The sequence below is a fragment of the Amblyraja radiata genome, chromosome 3, assembly GCF_010909765.2.
Source record: "Amblyraja radiata isolate CabotCenter1 chromosome 3, sAmbRad1.1.pri, whole genome shotgun sequence".
NCBI classification, from domain to species: Eukaryota; Metazoa; Chordata; class Chondrichthyes; order Rajiformes; family Rajidae; genus Amblyraja; species Amblyraja radiata.
In genome coordinates, this window is record NC_045958.1 from 28,131,267 (window position 1) to 28,148,735 (window position 17,469).

Sequence of the window (17,469 nt, forward strand, 5' to 3'; positions counted from 1 at the left end):
TTGTATACATGTATAGTATTATTTAATTGGATAGCTCACAAACAAAAGCTTTTCACTGTACCTGGGTACACATGACAAGAATAAACCTAAATCTATCCTGTCCCTGTTTGTAATAATTTCCCTGCCACTGATACAGCTTATATAAGGCTCACCTGCTTATCATTTCTTGGTGCTTGCTAAGGAAATGCGTGTTAAACTGATGGCACATGGTGGGTCAATGCATGTTTTGTTTGAAGACCCCTTGCCACTTACATAAGATGATTGTTGTACAAATATGTATTTTAATTCCACGTGCTGTATATAATATTTTGCTGGTATCTTGCGGAATGCAGGCAAGCTTAATAATGGTTGGGCTTTGTGGTTAAATCAGAAATGATCCTTCTTGGAAGAACTTTGCTGGAAATATTTTGTCGAGAATGAAGTCAGCACAAGTAGAAAATGGTGTAAGATTGAAATACTAGTTACCATAGTAAATGAGAAGAGGAGTTTCAATGGCCAGCGACCAGGAGATCCAGTAGGCTTTGATGAACTGACTGCAAGTGTTCAGCGAAACAGTCGCCAAATCTATGCTTGTTTTTGCAAATGTACAGGAGCCTATATCGGAAACACTGGATGCAGTAGACGGGGTTAGAGGATTGACACAAAATGCTAGAGTAACTTAGCAGGACAGGCAGCATTTCTGGAGAGAAGGAATGGGTGGCGTTTCGGGTCGAAACCCTTCTTTAGACAAGGTTAGAGGTGACTGGTTTACATGGTGGACCTGGCTGTATCACAACTCTCTGCAATTTTCTGTGGTCTTGGACAGACCAGTTGCCAAACCAAGTTGTGATGTATGCTACTTTCCAATCTGTAGAAATTGCTCAAGAATTTAAGAAATTTTGGATGATAAAAACTGCCTAATATCTCTGCCATTTCCTCATTCTTCAATATCATATCTCCTGTCACAGTCTGTAAGGGAATTACATTAAATTTTGATATCCCCACCCTCTCCCTTTTCCAGCTTTCTCCTCCTACTCAATCAGTTTAAAGAAGGGTCTCGACCCAAAACATCGTCTGTTCATTTCCCTCCACAGATATGCTGCGTAAGCCACTGAATTCCTCTGCCATTTTGGCATTTTGTCCAAGGTTCCAGCACCTGCAATCTAGAAATGTTACAACATTTTGAGATTTAATAAATCAAGTCTGTAATTTATCTCATCAGATAAAGCATAAAAAGAAGTTTAAATTGACACCTAATTCACTTTCATATCTTCAGTATTAAAAAAGTTTGGGCCATTTTCATACCATTAGCATCTTGTTCCCTATTGCTTTTCCATTGACTTAACTCAAAAGCTGTGATCGAGGACAGTCAAAAGCCAATAACTTCCTTAAAAATTAAGGGAACTGAAAGACATTTCAGTTATTGTAGATTGAAGCATTCTGAAACAAATATGAAACAATCTTACTTAGATGACTTGAAATTAAAGCATATAATTAGTTAGTTACCTAATTGAAGCTAATTACAAAATTCAATTACTAGATCTAAACATCTATCAATTTCTTAAGAATAGATTAACATTTTTAAATAGTCCAAATAACATTCACACAAGAATTCACAATATAACATAATTTTTAAATCTCATTGTCATGGATTTATAGGCCAAATGGAAGGAATTTGTTTAATGTTTAATACCTGTAAATTAATGGCCATTTAAATCATCCTGCGAGTGGGTTTTTCTGGAACGCGATCATTTGGAACGTTGCGGTTGCGGTGAATTTAAACCCCATATCGGCAGGAAAAATACTGCCGGTTCGTTTGGCGGAAAAAATCACCGTTTCGCAACGTAAAATGTGAATTAAAGGCATCTTAAGGAGCACTTTTATACATAAAATAAACGGCTTTCCTTTACCTGTCCCGTACGTGAAATCTGTCCCCGTTGTCGGCGTTGACGGCTTTAGAAGCTGATTTTAAAATTACTCCAGCGCTGAACTTGTCAGGCGATTTAAAAAAAAACAAAAAAAAAACATCGAACGGCCGTCGGAACAATTCTTAGCAAAAGCTTGCACTCCAACAATATATAATCCAGGACAAGGTAGGAAAAAAACGAGTTTTAACCCCGCGCCCCCCCCCCCTCAAAGGCGCCAAAATCGCGCACACGGCCAGTGGCAGAACTGCAGCGCCGCTGAAGGTAAGTATTGTAACATACCTATGCAATCTGTGTCAAATGAGCAGAAGTAAGCTCCAAGCATGTCCCTCGCTATTTGTGATCTGATCATTGACTGCTCCACTTTCTGGCCTAGTCTTTACTCGAACATTTACTCATACTGTATACAATCCTGGTCAGAACTTTGCATTTCTATAGAAACTTCTGTATTTAAGGATTTCACTGGTCTGATCTTATATTTTATTTTCCTGTTAAAATTCTGGAAATTTTCCAATTTTCAAGCTGCTTTTTTTTTGTTATGGCATTCTTTTTATCCAATAATATTCTTTTGATCCAATTATATTTTTAGCCTCCATTAATAACCACACAAACCATTTTTCTTGTTAATTTTTGCTTTGAAGGGATGTATATTATTTGTAACTAACGTATTACTTCTTCATTATATACATTGCTGGTTTACTTTCAGACTTTTAAATGGACCTTCCCCTCTGCCTTTGCCAACTCATGTCTTTGTTATCTGCTTTATTTACATTTTTCAGACTGAACTAAACAGTTTTAAATCTTCATATAGAGCTTCTTTCAAATTATGATCAACCTTTTCTAAAGACAATTAACTATTAGATCCTCCATTAACCCGTTCTCATCATACAATACTGGTTCCTCAACAAACGATACCAGAAAACTATCTGGTACACAATTCAAAAATTCATCAGCCACTCTATTGCTACTAATTTTGTTTGTCCGATTTATGTACAGATTACTGTCTCCCTGATTATTGTGCCATCATCCATCTACACTTTCCTGATTTATACTTTGCCCAATGTTACCATCAGTGTTTGATACCCAGTATACAAACTCTGATGTTTTCCGACCCTTGGTTTATCTTTGCTCCACGCAAGCTTCTTGATTTTCTGAGATCAGATCCTTGTTTATCACTAAAGCCAGGATGTTTAGGCACTAAAAAAACTCTGAAATAGGCAGGCAAAAAGGCATAATAAAATTACAAAAAAAGCACGAAAAAGGCATTTATTTCCACCACCAAAATATGGTTAAAAATCATAATATAAAGGCACACTATATTAAATGACCAAAGTAGCCTGGTTGCACATAATTGCTTGCGTTTTTTTCTAATTATCTGATGTTAAACTATGCCGTCTGTCAGACAGAATATGCTTCAGTTGTGTAAAACTTCTTTCTACCTCAGCTGAGGTCACTGGTGCATACCCAAAACAAGCTGCAGACTATATATTCATGTCAATATCTTGGGCATTACTACCTTTGAGAGCTTTAGCTATGTTTTCTATTTCGTCAAGATCTTTGTTAGCTAAAATCACTCTCACATTTTCCTTGTACGTCTTTACCTACATTGCCAGGAATTTTACAAATATCGTCAGGTACTTTGTTGAAAACCTGCAAGTTATTCTCTAATGTTTCACCACGTTTCTCAAGGGAAGTGATAGCATGTGGGAAGTTTGCAAAATTGGAAGCAATAAACACAAGATCACGGAGGAGGGACTTTTTCTGCATGATTTCACTGACGATCCTGACTGCAGCAGATTCTTCTTCAAAACAGTTGATGAATTATTTTATCTTTTCAAAATTTCCAGCATAGTAGAGTACAGCAGAGAGCCATGTATCCCACCTAGTTAAAATGGGCTGAGGAGTTAGCGGAATCTCGGATGCCATTTCCTTTAACAACCGCCTACGTGACGGTGCTTTGAGAAGATTTTCTTGACATTGGAAACTCGGCGATTGTCATTTGGAAACAAGCTATGTATGTGCTTGGCAATTCTATGAAGTCCTTAAGCGTGTCAAATGCAACATTTTGGGGAATAAAACTTCAAGTCGCAAACAGAAGAACATTCTCGTGTTTTATACCTTCTAGCCAAAGTACAGCAAGTGATGATGTAAACAACTGAGCAATAGTTGAGCAGTTTGGCCTCCAATACTTCCGATGTCAACAAATACTCCTTTGATGGTTGACCTGCCTCCAATGTACCGATGACCACATTGGCAACATAACTCCCCATAGCATCGGTTGTCTCATCTATTGAGATCCATATTTTGTTGCATGCAACTTCATCTCTAATTTTCTGCACAATAATGTTGAAGTTGCTGTCAACATAATTTTTCCGTAATGATGACTCGCTTGGTATACGTTCCTCTGTGTATTTCTCTAAAAAACTTCTGAGATGTTTGTTCTCCAATTTCCACAGTGGAATTCCAGCATCAATTTCCACGGGGGAATTCCAGCATCAATGAATGCCTTGCACAGATCACTCAAAAACTCAGATTTGCGTCTGGAGCCAGCAGTAAATGTAGTGAGGAGACAAGCTTGGGTATTTCGCTTGGGCAGTTTACACCCCAGCGGTATCAACATTGACTTCTCTAATTTTAGATAGCCCTTGTCTTCTCCCTCCTCCCCCTCCCCCTCCCCTTCCCCTTCCCAGCTCTCCTTCTAGTCCTACTGTCTCCGCATCTTCCTTTCTTTATCCCAACCCCCCTCCCCCCACATCAGTCAGAAGACCCGAAATGTTGCATATTCCTTCACCCGATAAGTTTCTCCAGCATTTTTTGTCTATCTTCGATTTTTTCAGCATCTGCAGTTCTTTCTTAAGTAGATCTTGGTGAAATCTGAACCAGGGGGCAGAGGCACGAATAAATGACTAACCGACGGTGGAGACCCTGGTTTTGCCCTGGTGGTAAAAGTTTTCTTGTAAGTTATACTATGTTAACACGTTGATAATAACATTAATATTAACGTTAACATGCAAAACCTCATTGTAATCACAGTACAACTAGGGAAAATAGTACGACCTTTTAGTAAAGTGGCAAAAAAAGACTGATTTAGGCACTCGATCATGAAAAAGGCATTATCCTGGTAAAGGCATTATCCTGGAATAAACATCTCCCAGGACCTCAAATGGCAAATGAACACCGTCACTCTCGTGAAGAAGTCACATCAGCGGCTGTATTTCCTGAGGTCTCTGCGGAGAGCAAACGTCTCACAGCTGCTGCTGCTGTCCTTCTACCGATGCGCCGTGGAAAGTATCCTCTCCTATGGAATCCTGGTGTGGTTTGCTAGCTGTACTGTGGCGGAGAGGAGGGCGCTGCAGGGAATTATAAAAACTGCACAGAGCATTACAAACGCTCAACTGCCCTCCTTGGATGATATATATAGGGCCCGATGCTTTCGCCGGGCCACAAATATCAAGCAGGACACATCCCACCCTGCCAACCACCTTTTCACTCTGCTACCCTCTGGGAGGCGATTCAGGACTCTGAAGGCTCGCACCGGTAGACTAAAAAATAGTTTCTACCCATGTGCGATAAAAGAGCTTAATTCCAACAGAGAACACTGGGGAAGCAAAATGTAATTCCAAGAAATGCCGCCAAATTCTTTTTAATTCATTTTAAATACTTATTTATTATTTTACTAATAAGTGTACATATGTGTCAATGGTTGTCGTGTTTGTATTTTTTTAACCGGAGGAGATGTAATGGAATTTCGTTGCACAGTATTGTGCAATGACAATAAACGTATTCATTCATTCAAAATCATCAAAAAAGGCATGAAAAGGCACATGGCATTTATGGCAAAATCCTGGCTACTTATCACTATCTTTATTCATTCTTTAAAATGACTTGGCTTCCATCTAATGAGTAAAGTTGTGCATGACTGCAGGGATTCTGAGGATAAATAACTTAATGAGAACCAGTTAAACCACAAGCCCAGGCAAAGCTGGTTGCCCTTTTAAAAATGTTGGCTTAGAAGCAGGTTTTCCAAGCTGCAGTAGTTGAGAAACTGGATGTTTATGCTCCACTGTCAGATTCCCTGGTAATCTAAAACAGGAAAAAGATAAACAAAAACCCTGGTGATAAACTGTGCTAGACTTCAGGAGTTTAGCATTTGCAGAAGGAACTCTTGTAGCTGCATGCAGCAGTAACATACAACCGTAAGTATACAACATTTTTGGGATAGTCATAAATTTCAAGTGGCTGCCCAGGGTCTTAGGGTTCAAATGGCGGTGATCAATCATCTGATTTGAATGGTGCCAGAACAACCTTTCTCTCAATGTAAATAAAGCCAACAACCTGATTGTCGACATTGAAGAAAAAGCCAGAGGATCCACAAACCTATTTTCATTGATGGGTCAGTGGTGAAGCGAATCAACAACTTTGTTCCTGAATGTGCATATCTATGAAGATCTGTTCTGGACCCTGTACATTGATGCAATCATAAAGAAAAGCCCATCAACACCTTGTTTAAGAAGGAACTGCAGATGCTGGAAAATCGAAGGTAGACAAAAATGCTGGAGAAACTCAGCGGGTGAGGCAACATGTATCAAGCGAAGGAAATAGGCAATGTTTCGGGTCAAAACCCTTCTTCAGACTGATCTGAAGAAGGGTTTTGACCCGAAACTTTGCCTATTTCCTTCGCTCCATCAACACCTTTACTTCCATAAAGGATTGGGGAGAAATCAGTATGTCAACGACTCTTCTCCTGAACTTCTACAGGTGTGTGGCAGAGAACATATTGACTGGTTGCATCACTTTCTGGTTTGGTAACTTGAATGGCCAGGAATGAAGGAGATTACAAAATGTGGTGAATACTGCCTGATCCATCACGGGTACTGACCTCCCCACCATTGAAAGGATCTATAGGAAGTGCTGCCTCAAAGAGGCAGCCAGCATCATCAAGGACCCATACCTCCCTGCCTACGCTCTCAATTCACTTCTGCCATCAGGAAGAAGGTATCGGAGTCTGGACATTGTGATGTCCGGGTTCAGAAACGGCTCCTTCCCAACAGACATCAGGCTATTAAAGACTACAAATTCCAACTAAACAACGAACTGTCTTGGTTGCACTAGGGCAGGGGTGGGGAACCTTTTCATGTTGGAATGCCGCTTTAAGTTAACTGGAATCTAATAAGGCTGCATCCAAGAAACTTCAAAAGGCCGCTCTCAATGGCCTAGAAGGCCGCAGGTTCCCCACCCCTACACTAGGGACTTTGGCGTTTATTTTGTTTTGCAGTATATTGTGCTTTTTTATTTATTAAACTTATTTAGTTTTAGTTTATTATATTATCCATTGAGTGCTGTGTTTACAAACCTGTTGTGCTGCTGCAAGTAAGAATTTCATTGTTCTGTTTCGGTATATGCAACAATTAAACTCTCTTGACTCTTGAGAGTCCAATTTTTCAAACATCAGGACATTCTTTCTGTGTCCTGGCCAATGATCATTTTCAAATAATCTGTGTTACTTTCATGAAGAGAATGTTTAGGAATATCTCCATTTGTTTTGCTTGGAGTGACTACTTATATGTTGCAGGAATTTTTTAACTAATTGCCCCATTTCACAATGTGACTTTTATCTTTTCAGATTGTCATTCTTGGTCCACTGTAATCCAAAATGTGCTTTGATGTACAATGGATATTCCTGAGTACTTAGATTTGGATGCAATAGATTTTAGTGATGATACGGTAAGAAATGTTTATTTTTCTTTGTATTTTTATCTTAAAAAGATATTAAATTTTTGGAGGAACTTACTGCAATAAGATTAGAAATGCAAACTTTGGCAGAGCAAATAGTTTTTCATGTTTCATACATATTCATATATCTTTACAAATTATTTTTGATCCTCCAGTACTCCATTTTAATCTCAGCTCCTTAATAATGGATTAAATAAAATGAACAAACTCAAGTCATGAAAATTTAGAATCAAATGCAACAATCTTTGGCATGCCATTTTAAATATAACTGTTTTATTTAACCTAGAATGCATTGTCATAGAGTTATTCCATTCAGACTAAGATGCCTTCCTGAGCTAATATCCCTTGCCTGCATATGGCCCATATCCTTATAAACCTTTCTTATTCATGTATCCAAATAAATGCCTTTTTAAAGTTGTAATTGTACCACATATATATCTTCCTCTGACAGTTTGTTCCATATACCCTCTGTGTGAAACAACTTCCCCAAAGGTTCCTTTAAATCTATCCTTTCTCATCTTTTATCTATGCCCTCTAGTTCTTGGCTCCCGTGTCCTGCTAAAAAGACTAACCATGCCCCTCATGATTTTGTATACCTTCATAAGGACACCACTCAGTCACCTGTGGTGCAAGAAAATGCCACGTTTTAACCAGTCCTTATAACTCATGCCCTCCTGTCCCTATTTCATCATTGTGAATCATTTTCACACTGTTTACAGCTTAATGACATCCTTCCTATAGGTCAGTAACCAGAACTGTGCAAACTATGCAAGTCCGTTTAACAAAACACAAAACTTCACACCTCGCCAAGTTAAATTCCATCTGCCATTCCATGGCCCACTTTTGCAGTTGTTATAAATCTTGTATTCTTAAATAACCTTTTTCACTGTCCACTAGACTAAAATTTTAATATCACCACAAGCTTCCTAATCATGCCAACAATGTTCTCATCCAAAATGTCAACATAAATGACAAACAACGGTAGATTCAGCACCGCTCTCTGCTGATCACAGCTCACCAATTTCAATGGTTCAATGGTGCTTTTATTGTCACATATTCAAACGCACAGTGAAGTTATTTTCTTGCATAAAGTCCAATACAGTATTCCTATACCTAAGCACATCCTTGATTACCAAATGTACAGAAATAGTCTACTGAGCCCGCATGCAAGAGGCGCCATTTTCAAAGCCCTATCCACGCTCTCGTTGTTATGAACAGTGCTGAATGAGGCAAGCCCAGGTTGCTGCGGGCCTCCACACATCGCCTTCCTTGGATGCAACGTCCTTCTCCTCACCCGTCCACCTTAGTGCCCTGTGGGCACCTCCCACAGCCAACTTTGGGGGTGCGGTAGGCCAGACCCTGGTTCCCTCTCCTACCGTCCTTGGTCCACGCAACTCTTGTCGTCGTCGTCGTCACTTGTTCCATCCTCCCAGTCTCTGATATTCGGAGGACAACTGGCTTTCTCCCAGTCCTCGACCTACAGGCTCTCTCTTCATAGGCTGCAGTGCGCCGGGTCCTCTGATCAGTGGCCGGCACGGTGGCTATCTCCCTGCAGACAGCGATCCACTGGGTCCTTCGACCTGTGGCCTGCTTGGCGGGTTCCCCTGCAGGCTGCAGCGAACTGGGTGCTTCTGCCGCACAATGTGCTGGAAGCTTGAAAAATGATATCCCACTACTATTCTCTGACCTACCAACACTTTTTCACAAATAGTGGTGAGGGTATGGAACAAGCTGCCAGAGGAGGTAGTTGAGGCAGGGACTATTCCAATATTTAAGAAACAGTTAGACTGGTGCATGGATCGGACAGGTTTGGGGGGATACTGGCCAAATGTACACAGGTGGAATTGGCTTAGCTGGAACATGTTGGCCAATGTGGGCAAGCTGGGCTGAAAGGCCTGTTTCCACGCTGTATCACTCTATGACTATAAGGTATCATGCTTTGACGCTAAAGGCCATGTAGAGTATGTCCACTTCCCTGCCCCTGTCAATCTTCTCAGTCACCTCTTCAAAAAACTCAATCAAATTTGTGAGGCATGATTTCCCACGCACGATGCCACGCTGAATATCCCTTGTGCCATATCCTCCTTAAGTGTACAAACTGCTCGGCTAGTTAAGTATGTTATTCTGCAAAATCTTGATGTTTTATAGACAATGATCTTATAAATGTGAATTTTCCATTTATAAAAGGCAGTCATCTGTTTTTCATACTACTGGGTAGTATTCTTTCATACAAATTGAAGGAGCAATTGCAATGTAATAATTTGACAGTTGTTTTACACTTCTAATTTATTTAAATTTTCACAAGGCACATTTTGCTGCTACTGTTTTTAATTGTGAAATATTTCTTATCTCCTATGTGTTTTTGTGTGGAAAGAAAAGTTTAGATGCATTTTATGATAATTAATAAATAACCTGTTGTAAAAAATCTTTTTTTTTCCTGTGGAGAGCTGACCTCTAGTGGTGAAATAATTGTTACTCTTTTTTCTCAAATGGCTCCAGACAGTCTGTAGCTGTTCTCGCATTACTGTGCTCACAACATTATGCTATCTATTTTCTTGGAGTATGTTCAGATAATGTTATTTTCTCAGCCCTCTTGTAGCTAAATAATTTTAGTAAATTGTTTTGAATTTTTTTGTCTTAAGGCTGTTTTCATTTGAACATAATGTCCTTGTGTCTAAAATGTGTTTTTAAAAAAACTTCTTGCCCAAACAAAACTGAGGGACAAATTTTAAATCCTGTATTTAGGACTTGTCCCTGTTTTGGTTGATTTATGTATGTATTGAACTAATAAATGCAAATTTATTTTGCTTTTATGTAGATCTTATTGGATCAAAAAGGTTGTTTGAAAAATTGATTTAATTTTTTTTAAAGCTACTTTTTAGTTTTTAATGTTAAACTAGACCCAAGTGGGACCCGTTGGGTCCCGCTCCCCCTACACAATATTCCACCACTCACCCATAGCCCCCAACTGCGCTGGCACGGCTGAGGGGTTCCCGTTGTGATGCCTGAGATCCCTGATGTGACACGAGTCACTGCATGGATTTATGAAGAGGAAATCATGCTTGACTAATCTTCTGGAATTTTTTGAGGATGTAACTAGGAAAATGGACAAGGGAGAGCCAGTGGATGTAGTGTATTTGGGCTTTCAGAAAGCATTTGATAAGGTCCCACATAGGAGATAAGTGGGCAAAATTAGGGCACATGGTATTGGGGGTAGAGTGCTGACATGGATGGAAAATTGGTTGGCAGACAGGAAACAAAGAGCAGGGATTAACGGGTCCCTTTCAGAATTGCAGGCAGTGACTCGTGGGGTACCGCACGGCTCGGTACTGGGACCGCAGCTATTTACAATATATATTAATGATTTAGATGAAGGGATTACAAGTAACATTAGCAAATTTGCAGATGACACAGAGCTGGGTGGCAGTGTGAACTGTGAGGAGGATGCTATGAGGATGCAGGTTGACTTAGACAGGTTGGGTGAGTGGGCAGATGCATGGCAGATGCAATTTAATGTGGATAAATGTGAGGTTATTCACTTTGGTAGCAAAAACAGGAAGGCAGATTATTATCTAAATGGTGTCAAGTTGGGAAAAGGGGAAGTACAATGGTCCTTGTTCAATGAAAGTAAGCATGCAGGTACAGTAGGCAGTGAATAAAGCGAATGGCATATTGGCCTTCATAACAAGAGGAGTTGAGTATAGGAGCAAAGAGGTCCTTCTGCAGTTGTACAGGGCCCTAGTGAGACCACACCTGGAGTATTGTGTGCAGTTTTGGTCTCCAAATTTGAGGAAGGACATTCTTGCTATTGAGGGAGTGCAGCGTAGGTTCACAATGTTAATTCCCGGAATGGCAGGACGGTCATATACTGAGAGAATGGAGCGGCTGGGCTTGTACACTCTGGAATTTAGAAGGATGAGAGGAAATCTTATTGAAACATATAAGATTATTAAGGGTTTGAACACGCTAGAGGCAGGAAACATGTTCCTGATGTTGGGTGAGTCCAGAACCAAGGGCCACAGTTTAAGAATAAGAGGCAAGCCATTTAAAATGGAGATGAGGAAGCACTTTTTCATACAGAGAGTTGTGAGTCTGTGGAATTCTCTGCCGTTGGACGTTGGAGGTCGGTTGAGCCTGGTAGATAGAGCTCTAGGGGCTAGTGGAATCAAAGGTTATGGGGAGAAGGCAGGCACGGGTTATTGATTGGGGCCGATCAGCCATGATCGCAATGAATAGCAGTGCTGGCTCGAAGGGCCGAATGGCCTCCTCCTGCACCTATCTTCTATGTTTCTACGGTTCTCTGGATATTTTCAAGAGTGAGCTAGATAAGGCTCTTAAAGTCAGGGGAAATGGGGAGAAGGCAGGAACGGGGTACTGATTATGGATGATCAGCCATAATCACATTGAATGGCGGTGCTGGCTCAAAGGGCCAAATGGCCTACTCCTGCACCTATTGTCTTTTGTCTATAGCCCTCCCCCAACTGTACCCCACCATCACGGCATCCCTCCCCCAACTGCGCCTCGCTATCCCTCTTTTTATCACTATCCTCCTGCATTCCCCCTCATCCCCCAGCACTCCCTCTTCACCCTCCCTCTTTTTTCACCTGTCCTCCTCCCCTCCCCCATTCCCTCCCTCACCTCTCCCTTCCTCTCCTTTCCCCTACACTTAGACACTCCCTCCCTCCATAACCCCTCTCCTCTCCCTACCCCCTTCCTCTCCCTTTATGCCCCCTCCTCCCCCACTCTCCCTCCTCGCCTCCCCCACTTATCCCTGCCTCTCCCTCCCTACCCCATCCTCTCCCTCAATCCCTCCCAGTCTCCCTCCTCACCTCCCCAGGTTCTCGATGTAAACCACCGCGGGCCCCATTTTCCCCAGCAGGGCAGCGATGAAGTTGTACTTGAGGTGGGGGCTGTCGGGGGGGCGAGCGTCCTGGAGGAGGAGCAGGGTTTGTGGCAGGGGCTGTCGGGGGGGGGGGGGTGGGGGGGGGGGAGGGGCAAGTATCTGGGGGAGGGGGAAGGTTTGAGGCGGGGCTGTCGGGAGTGTGGGGGGGGGGGCGAGCGTCCTGGAGCCGGGGGAAGGAGAGGCCAAGGGTACCCGGTGTGGCATCTCCCCGCCCCCCCAGCCCAGGATGGGGGGGGGGTGGCAGAAATGAAAATAGAGGGAAACTTACCCGTGGAGCCGTCAGGTCACCATTGTAACCGTGGGGTATCCTTTGTGACACCTGTCAAGTAAAGACGGCAAGTGGGGGCGCTATTTCTTTAAAGTTTCAAATGTCAATAACATGAAATATACCATCTATCTGAACGAAACTTGTTTAATTTACAAGACAATGGCAAGCAAGGTATGCCAAAAATTGGAGTGCTATCGTGTACTGTTTTTGCGCAAATACAAACCGGGCAAACAAGATGAGAGTTTTAGTGATAGAGATAGAAATAGTGATAGAGATATGTTCAATGAATGGATGCCATGCAGCTGCAGATATCAGGATATTGAAACTCGTATCCATAGTGCAAAGGTTTTTTCTTGGTAATGGCATTGCTGGCAAGGCCAAGACTTTTTCCCAGTCCCTGATAAATGAGGGGTGAGCAAATTTGTTGAACTGCTGTCTTGTTTCTGGTGTAGGTACCTCTACAGTGTTGTTGGGTTGTGAGTTCCTGGAGAAAATGCAGGAATGACAACTTGAAGATGAACGCACAGGTGTGGTTCCATGCACAAGTCTTTGACCACCTTGGCATGAGAAGTCACATATTTGGGAAATGCCATTTGTATAACCTGGACAAGTAATGACAGATCATTTCATAGCTGGTACACAATAACCGATAGAATAAATAAATAAATAAATAAATGGTGGGAAGAGGATAAGGTATTAATTTAGCATATGACGGAGGAGTAGTCACTTAGACAAATTGATTGCCTCTATCACATTCTAACATGTCTTGTGTATGGTGGAAAAACTGTGGAGAGTCATTCGCCATGGTCCATGTTTGTAATAAAAAGAAACTGCAGATGCTGGTTTACACCAAAGATAGACATAAAATGCTAGACTAACTCAGCAGGTCAAGCAGCATTGCGGGAGAAGATGGACAGGCGATGTTACGCGTCGGTACCCCTCTTCAGACTGATTGTAGTAAGGGGGAAGCATTGAAGCAAGAAAACACCAGGACAAATCAGGGCTGACAACAGATTCCCTCATAGGTCGCTTGTAGATTAGGGGTGGTTTGATCCCAAGAGGGATATTATTGCGAACTATGGAATGAGTTTACCGATTTTTAGTGGATGAAGCGGCATGGTTGGAGCGGGAATTGTTTGTAGAAGTTACCTAACATTAGAGATTTCAACGTTCATACCGTTGGCTTGTAAGCTACCCAAGCAAAATATGAGGTGCTGTTCCTCCAAAGTGAGGCTGCCTATGTTTGTGCTATGCTGGAGTCTGGAGCAGAGTGGTTCGGACAAAAACCAAAATGGGCAACGGTGAGCAATTATTAGTGAATAACCGCTACTCCACAGCACTGATGACCCATTGACACCTTGATGATTGAGCAGTAGTTAACTGAATTTGATGTGCCCCGTTTCCTATTACTAGGACAATCTTATTCTCTTTTCCATGTTTAGGAATTGGCAAAAAGTTAATTAAAGCAATTAAATATGAAGAAATAATAAAGCTTTATGGAGTACATAGTTTGGATGAAAATTCTTTGCCTCTTTTTAAACAAAAAAAGGATTGATAACCATGGGTGAGGGGCCAGAAAATTTGGAGGGTGGATAATGTTGTGCCTCAATTTAAGAAAGGGTGTCTCAAAAATCCTGGGAACTACAGACTGGTGAGCCTAGCCTTACATTGGTGGAGGGCAAGTAGGTGGTAGAGGGATGTTTATCAGATTCAAAGCCATTAATCAATGGTATGCCGCACTGGCGTGGGGTCTGCTGTTGATTGTTATTTACATGAACAATTTGGGAGTGCCTATAGATGGCATGATTCGTTAGTTTGTGAATGACACTAAAATTGGTACATAGTGCACAGTGAAGACGGTTATCTAAGGTTGCAATGGTATTTTTAATCAAATGGACTGGGGAATGGGAGCTGTAGTGAAGTTAGATAAATGCAAGGTATTTCATTTTGGTAAGACAAGCTACGGCAGGACTTGCACAATAAGGATCATGGGGAGACTTGTGGAATGAAGAGACCAAGAGGTGCTAGTATATAGTTCCCTGAAAATGGTAAACGGGAGCAGTGAAGAAGGTATCTGGCATGCTTGCCTTCATCATTCAGTGTTTTGTATCTAGGAGTGGTAATGTCATGTTACAGCTGCACAAGACTTTTGTACGACTATATTTGGAGTATTGTGTGTAGTTCTGGTCACCCTGTTATAAGACGGATGGCAGTAAACTGGAATGGGTATGGATGAAATTTATAAGGATGTTGGTAAGTCTGGAAGATTTGAGTTTCAAGAAAAATCTGGATAGGATGGGTCTATTTTCCCTGGAGCCTATGACCTTATAGTGGTATACAAAATCATGAAAAGCATGGATAAAGTGAATAACCACAGCCTTTTACCCAGGATAGGAGAGTTTAAACTAGAGGGCCAAGTCAAAGTCATACAACAAGAAAACAGGCACTTCGGCCCAACTTGCCCACATTTGGGTTCCCCTGCCCACATTTACCCCATAGTCCTCTAAACCTTTCCGACCAATGTCTCTTAAGGTAAAAGATTTAAAGGGGACCAGAGGGGCAACATTTTCACAGAGAGTGGTGTGTATTTGCAGCAAGCTGTAGAGGAGTAATAGAAACTGGTACAGTTATACCATTCAATAGACACTTGGGAAAGTACGTGGATAGAAAAGATATGAACGGATATGGGCCAGGCGCTAACAAATGGGATTAGTGTAGTCAGGTAGTTTGGTCAACATGGACGAGTAAGGCCGAAGGACCTAACTCAATGACTCCTTGGATAGACACAAGGCCAGGCAGCGTCTCCGGATAGAAGGAATGGGTAACGTTTCAGGTCAAGACCATTCTTCAGACAATGATTCCTTAGTTAGTTTAGAAGCCACCAACTCAGCCTTTTGAAAATACATTGAAAGTAATGAAAAAACTCACGATGATCATGTTTTAAATCCCTTTTTGCAATTTCAGTATCCATGATGTGAAGCCTTTCAGCTTCAGTTGAGTATTGTAAGCCTCATAACCAAGATGTAGACATATGTTTAAGTATTTATTTAAGTATAAATATGTTTTTACTTGAAACAGATTGCCGAATGAATGGTGAATAGTTTCTCAAAGATGATTAATATATATCTGGTCTGTTTATTATTGCAATCTAATGCAGTTGTCTAACTAGATTTCACTTAGTAGGGAATAAGAGTTTGAATTCTGCAACTATTGCACAAGAATGTCTTGTGTGGCCAAATGTGCATTAGTTTGCGGGGCACCAAGATTTATGACAGATTTTCCATGCCAAGGATGACAAATGACAAATCTGGATGAGACTAGCCACTGTACCATTATGCTTGACAGGGAAAAGAAACAAATACAGTAGAAGATTGCTAGTCTGAATTTTTGTAATCCCAAAACATCAAAAATTTGAATGTTTTCAGGATTCCTGCCAAAATGAATCATAGGTCTGATCAAGCATTTCCATACACTGCTATTTTGAATTTGATTTGTTTGAGCTTTTGCTTTATAGTGTGCAAGATGTGACAGTGTAGTTTAGTGGTTTGAACAGAAATAATATTACACTTTGAGCTAAATGGAAAGTTGAAACTTTGTTAAAATTAGGGGAACTTGATTTGAATAACCTAAGAGATGCTTTTGCTTTTGTTAACACAGACATATTACATGGCTAGTGAAGAATTGTTAACGTTTTCCAAAGAGTAATTCAAATCAGAGCATTATTAAGCACTGGATCAGTCATGATGTTGAATCAGCTATCTTGATTTATGGAGTCACAGCATGGAAACAGGCCCTTTGGCCCAACTTGCCCACGCTGACCAACATACACTACACTAAACCCACCTGCCCACACTTGGCCCATAACCCTCTAAATCTATCTTATCGATGGCCCTTGGGAAAAGCCCAACATCAATCCAAATGTTTTTTAAATGTTATGATAGTACCTGCCTCAATTATCTCCTTGTTGGCAGCTTGTTCCATATACTCACCACCGTTTGTGTGGGGGGGGAAAAAAAGATATCCCGCAGGTTCCTAGTAAATCTTTCCCCCCTCACCTTAAAGATATGTCCTTATGTTCTTGATTTCCTTACTTTGGGCAAAAGGCTCTGCATTTACCCAATCTGATGAAGGCCAATGTGCTGAAAGCCTTCTTGACCACCCTATCATTGCTATTGATGACAAACAGTAATGGGTCCAACCCTGAGGCACACCACTAGTCACAGGCCTCCAGCCCGAAAAGCAACCTTCCACCATCACCCTCTGCTTCCTTCCACAATGCCAATTTTCTATCCAGTCAGCTATTTCTCCTTGGATCCCATGTGGTCTAACTGTCATATGTTTTTTGAGCCCTTTAAGCAGTGTACCTGTATGTGATTCAAATAAATCACATTTGATTTGACACGTATCACAGACCCCATACCTAAATATGAAGTTTCTAATCTGGAGGGTCAAGACAATGTTGGTCAACCCCAAAAGTGGCAGACCTGAACATTACCCAGGCATTCAGACATGCTGTCATTGCATCCTTTCATCAGCTCTATTCTGGGCAGGATATCACATAAAATCATAGTGTGGAAACAGGCCCTTCGGCCCAACTTGCTCACACCGGCCAACATATCCCATTTACACTAGTCCCACCTGCCTGCATTTGGCCCATGTTC

The 17,469-nt window shown here is 41.3% G+C and overlaps 1 protein-coding gene across 1 annotated transcript in view; it reads left to right on the forward strand.

Moving 5' to 3' along the window:
- The first annotated feature begins 7,359 nt into the window (after positions 1-7,359).
- Positions 7,360-17,469, forward strand: part of LOC116970877 (synuclein alpha interacting protein) — a 68,815-nt gene continuing 58,705 nt past the window's right edge. The window contains exon 1 of the mRNA XM_033017501.1: positions 7,360-7,628. Coding sequence (XP_032873392.1) covers positions 7,575-7,628 — 54 coding nt within the window. The 5' untranslated portion in view covers positions 7,360-7,574. The remainder of the gene's footprint in view (positions 7,629-17,469) is intronic.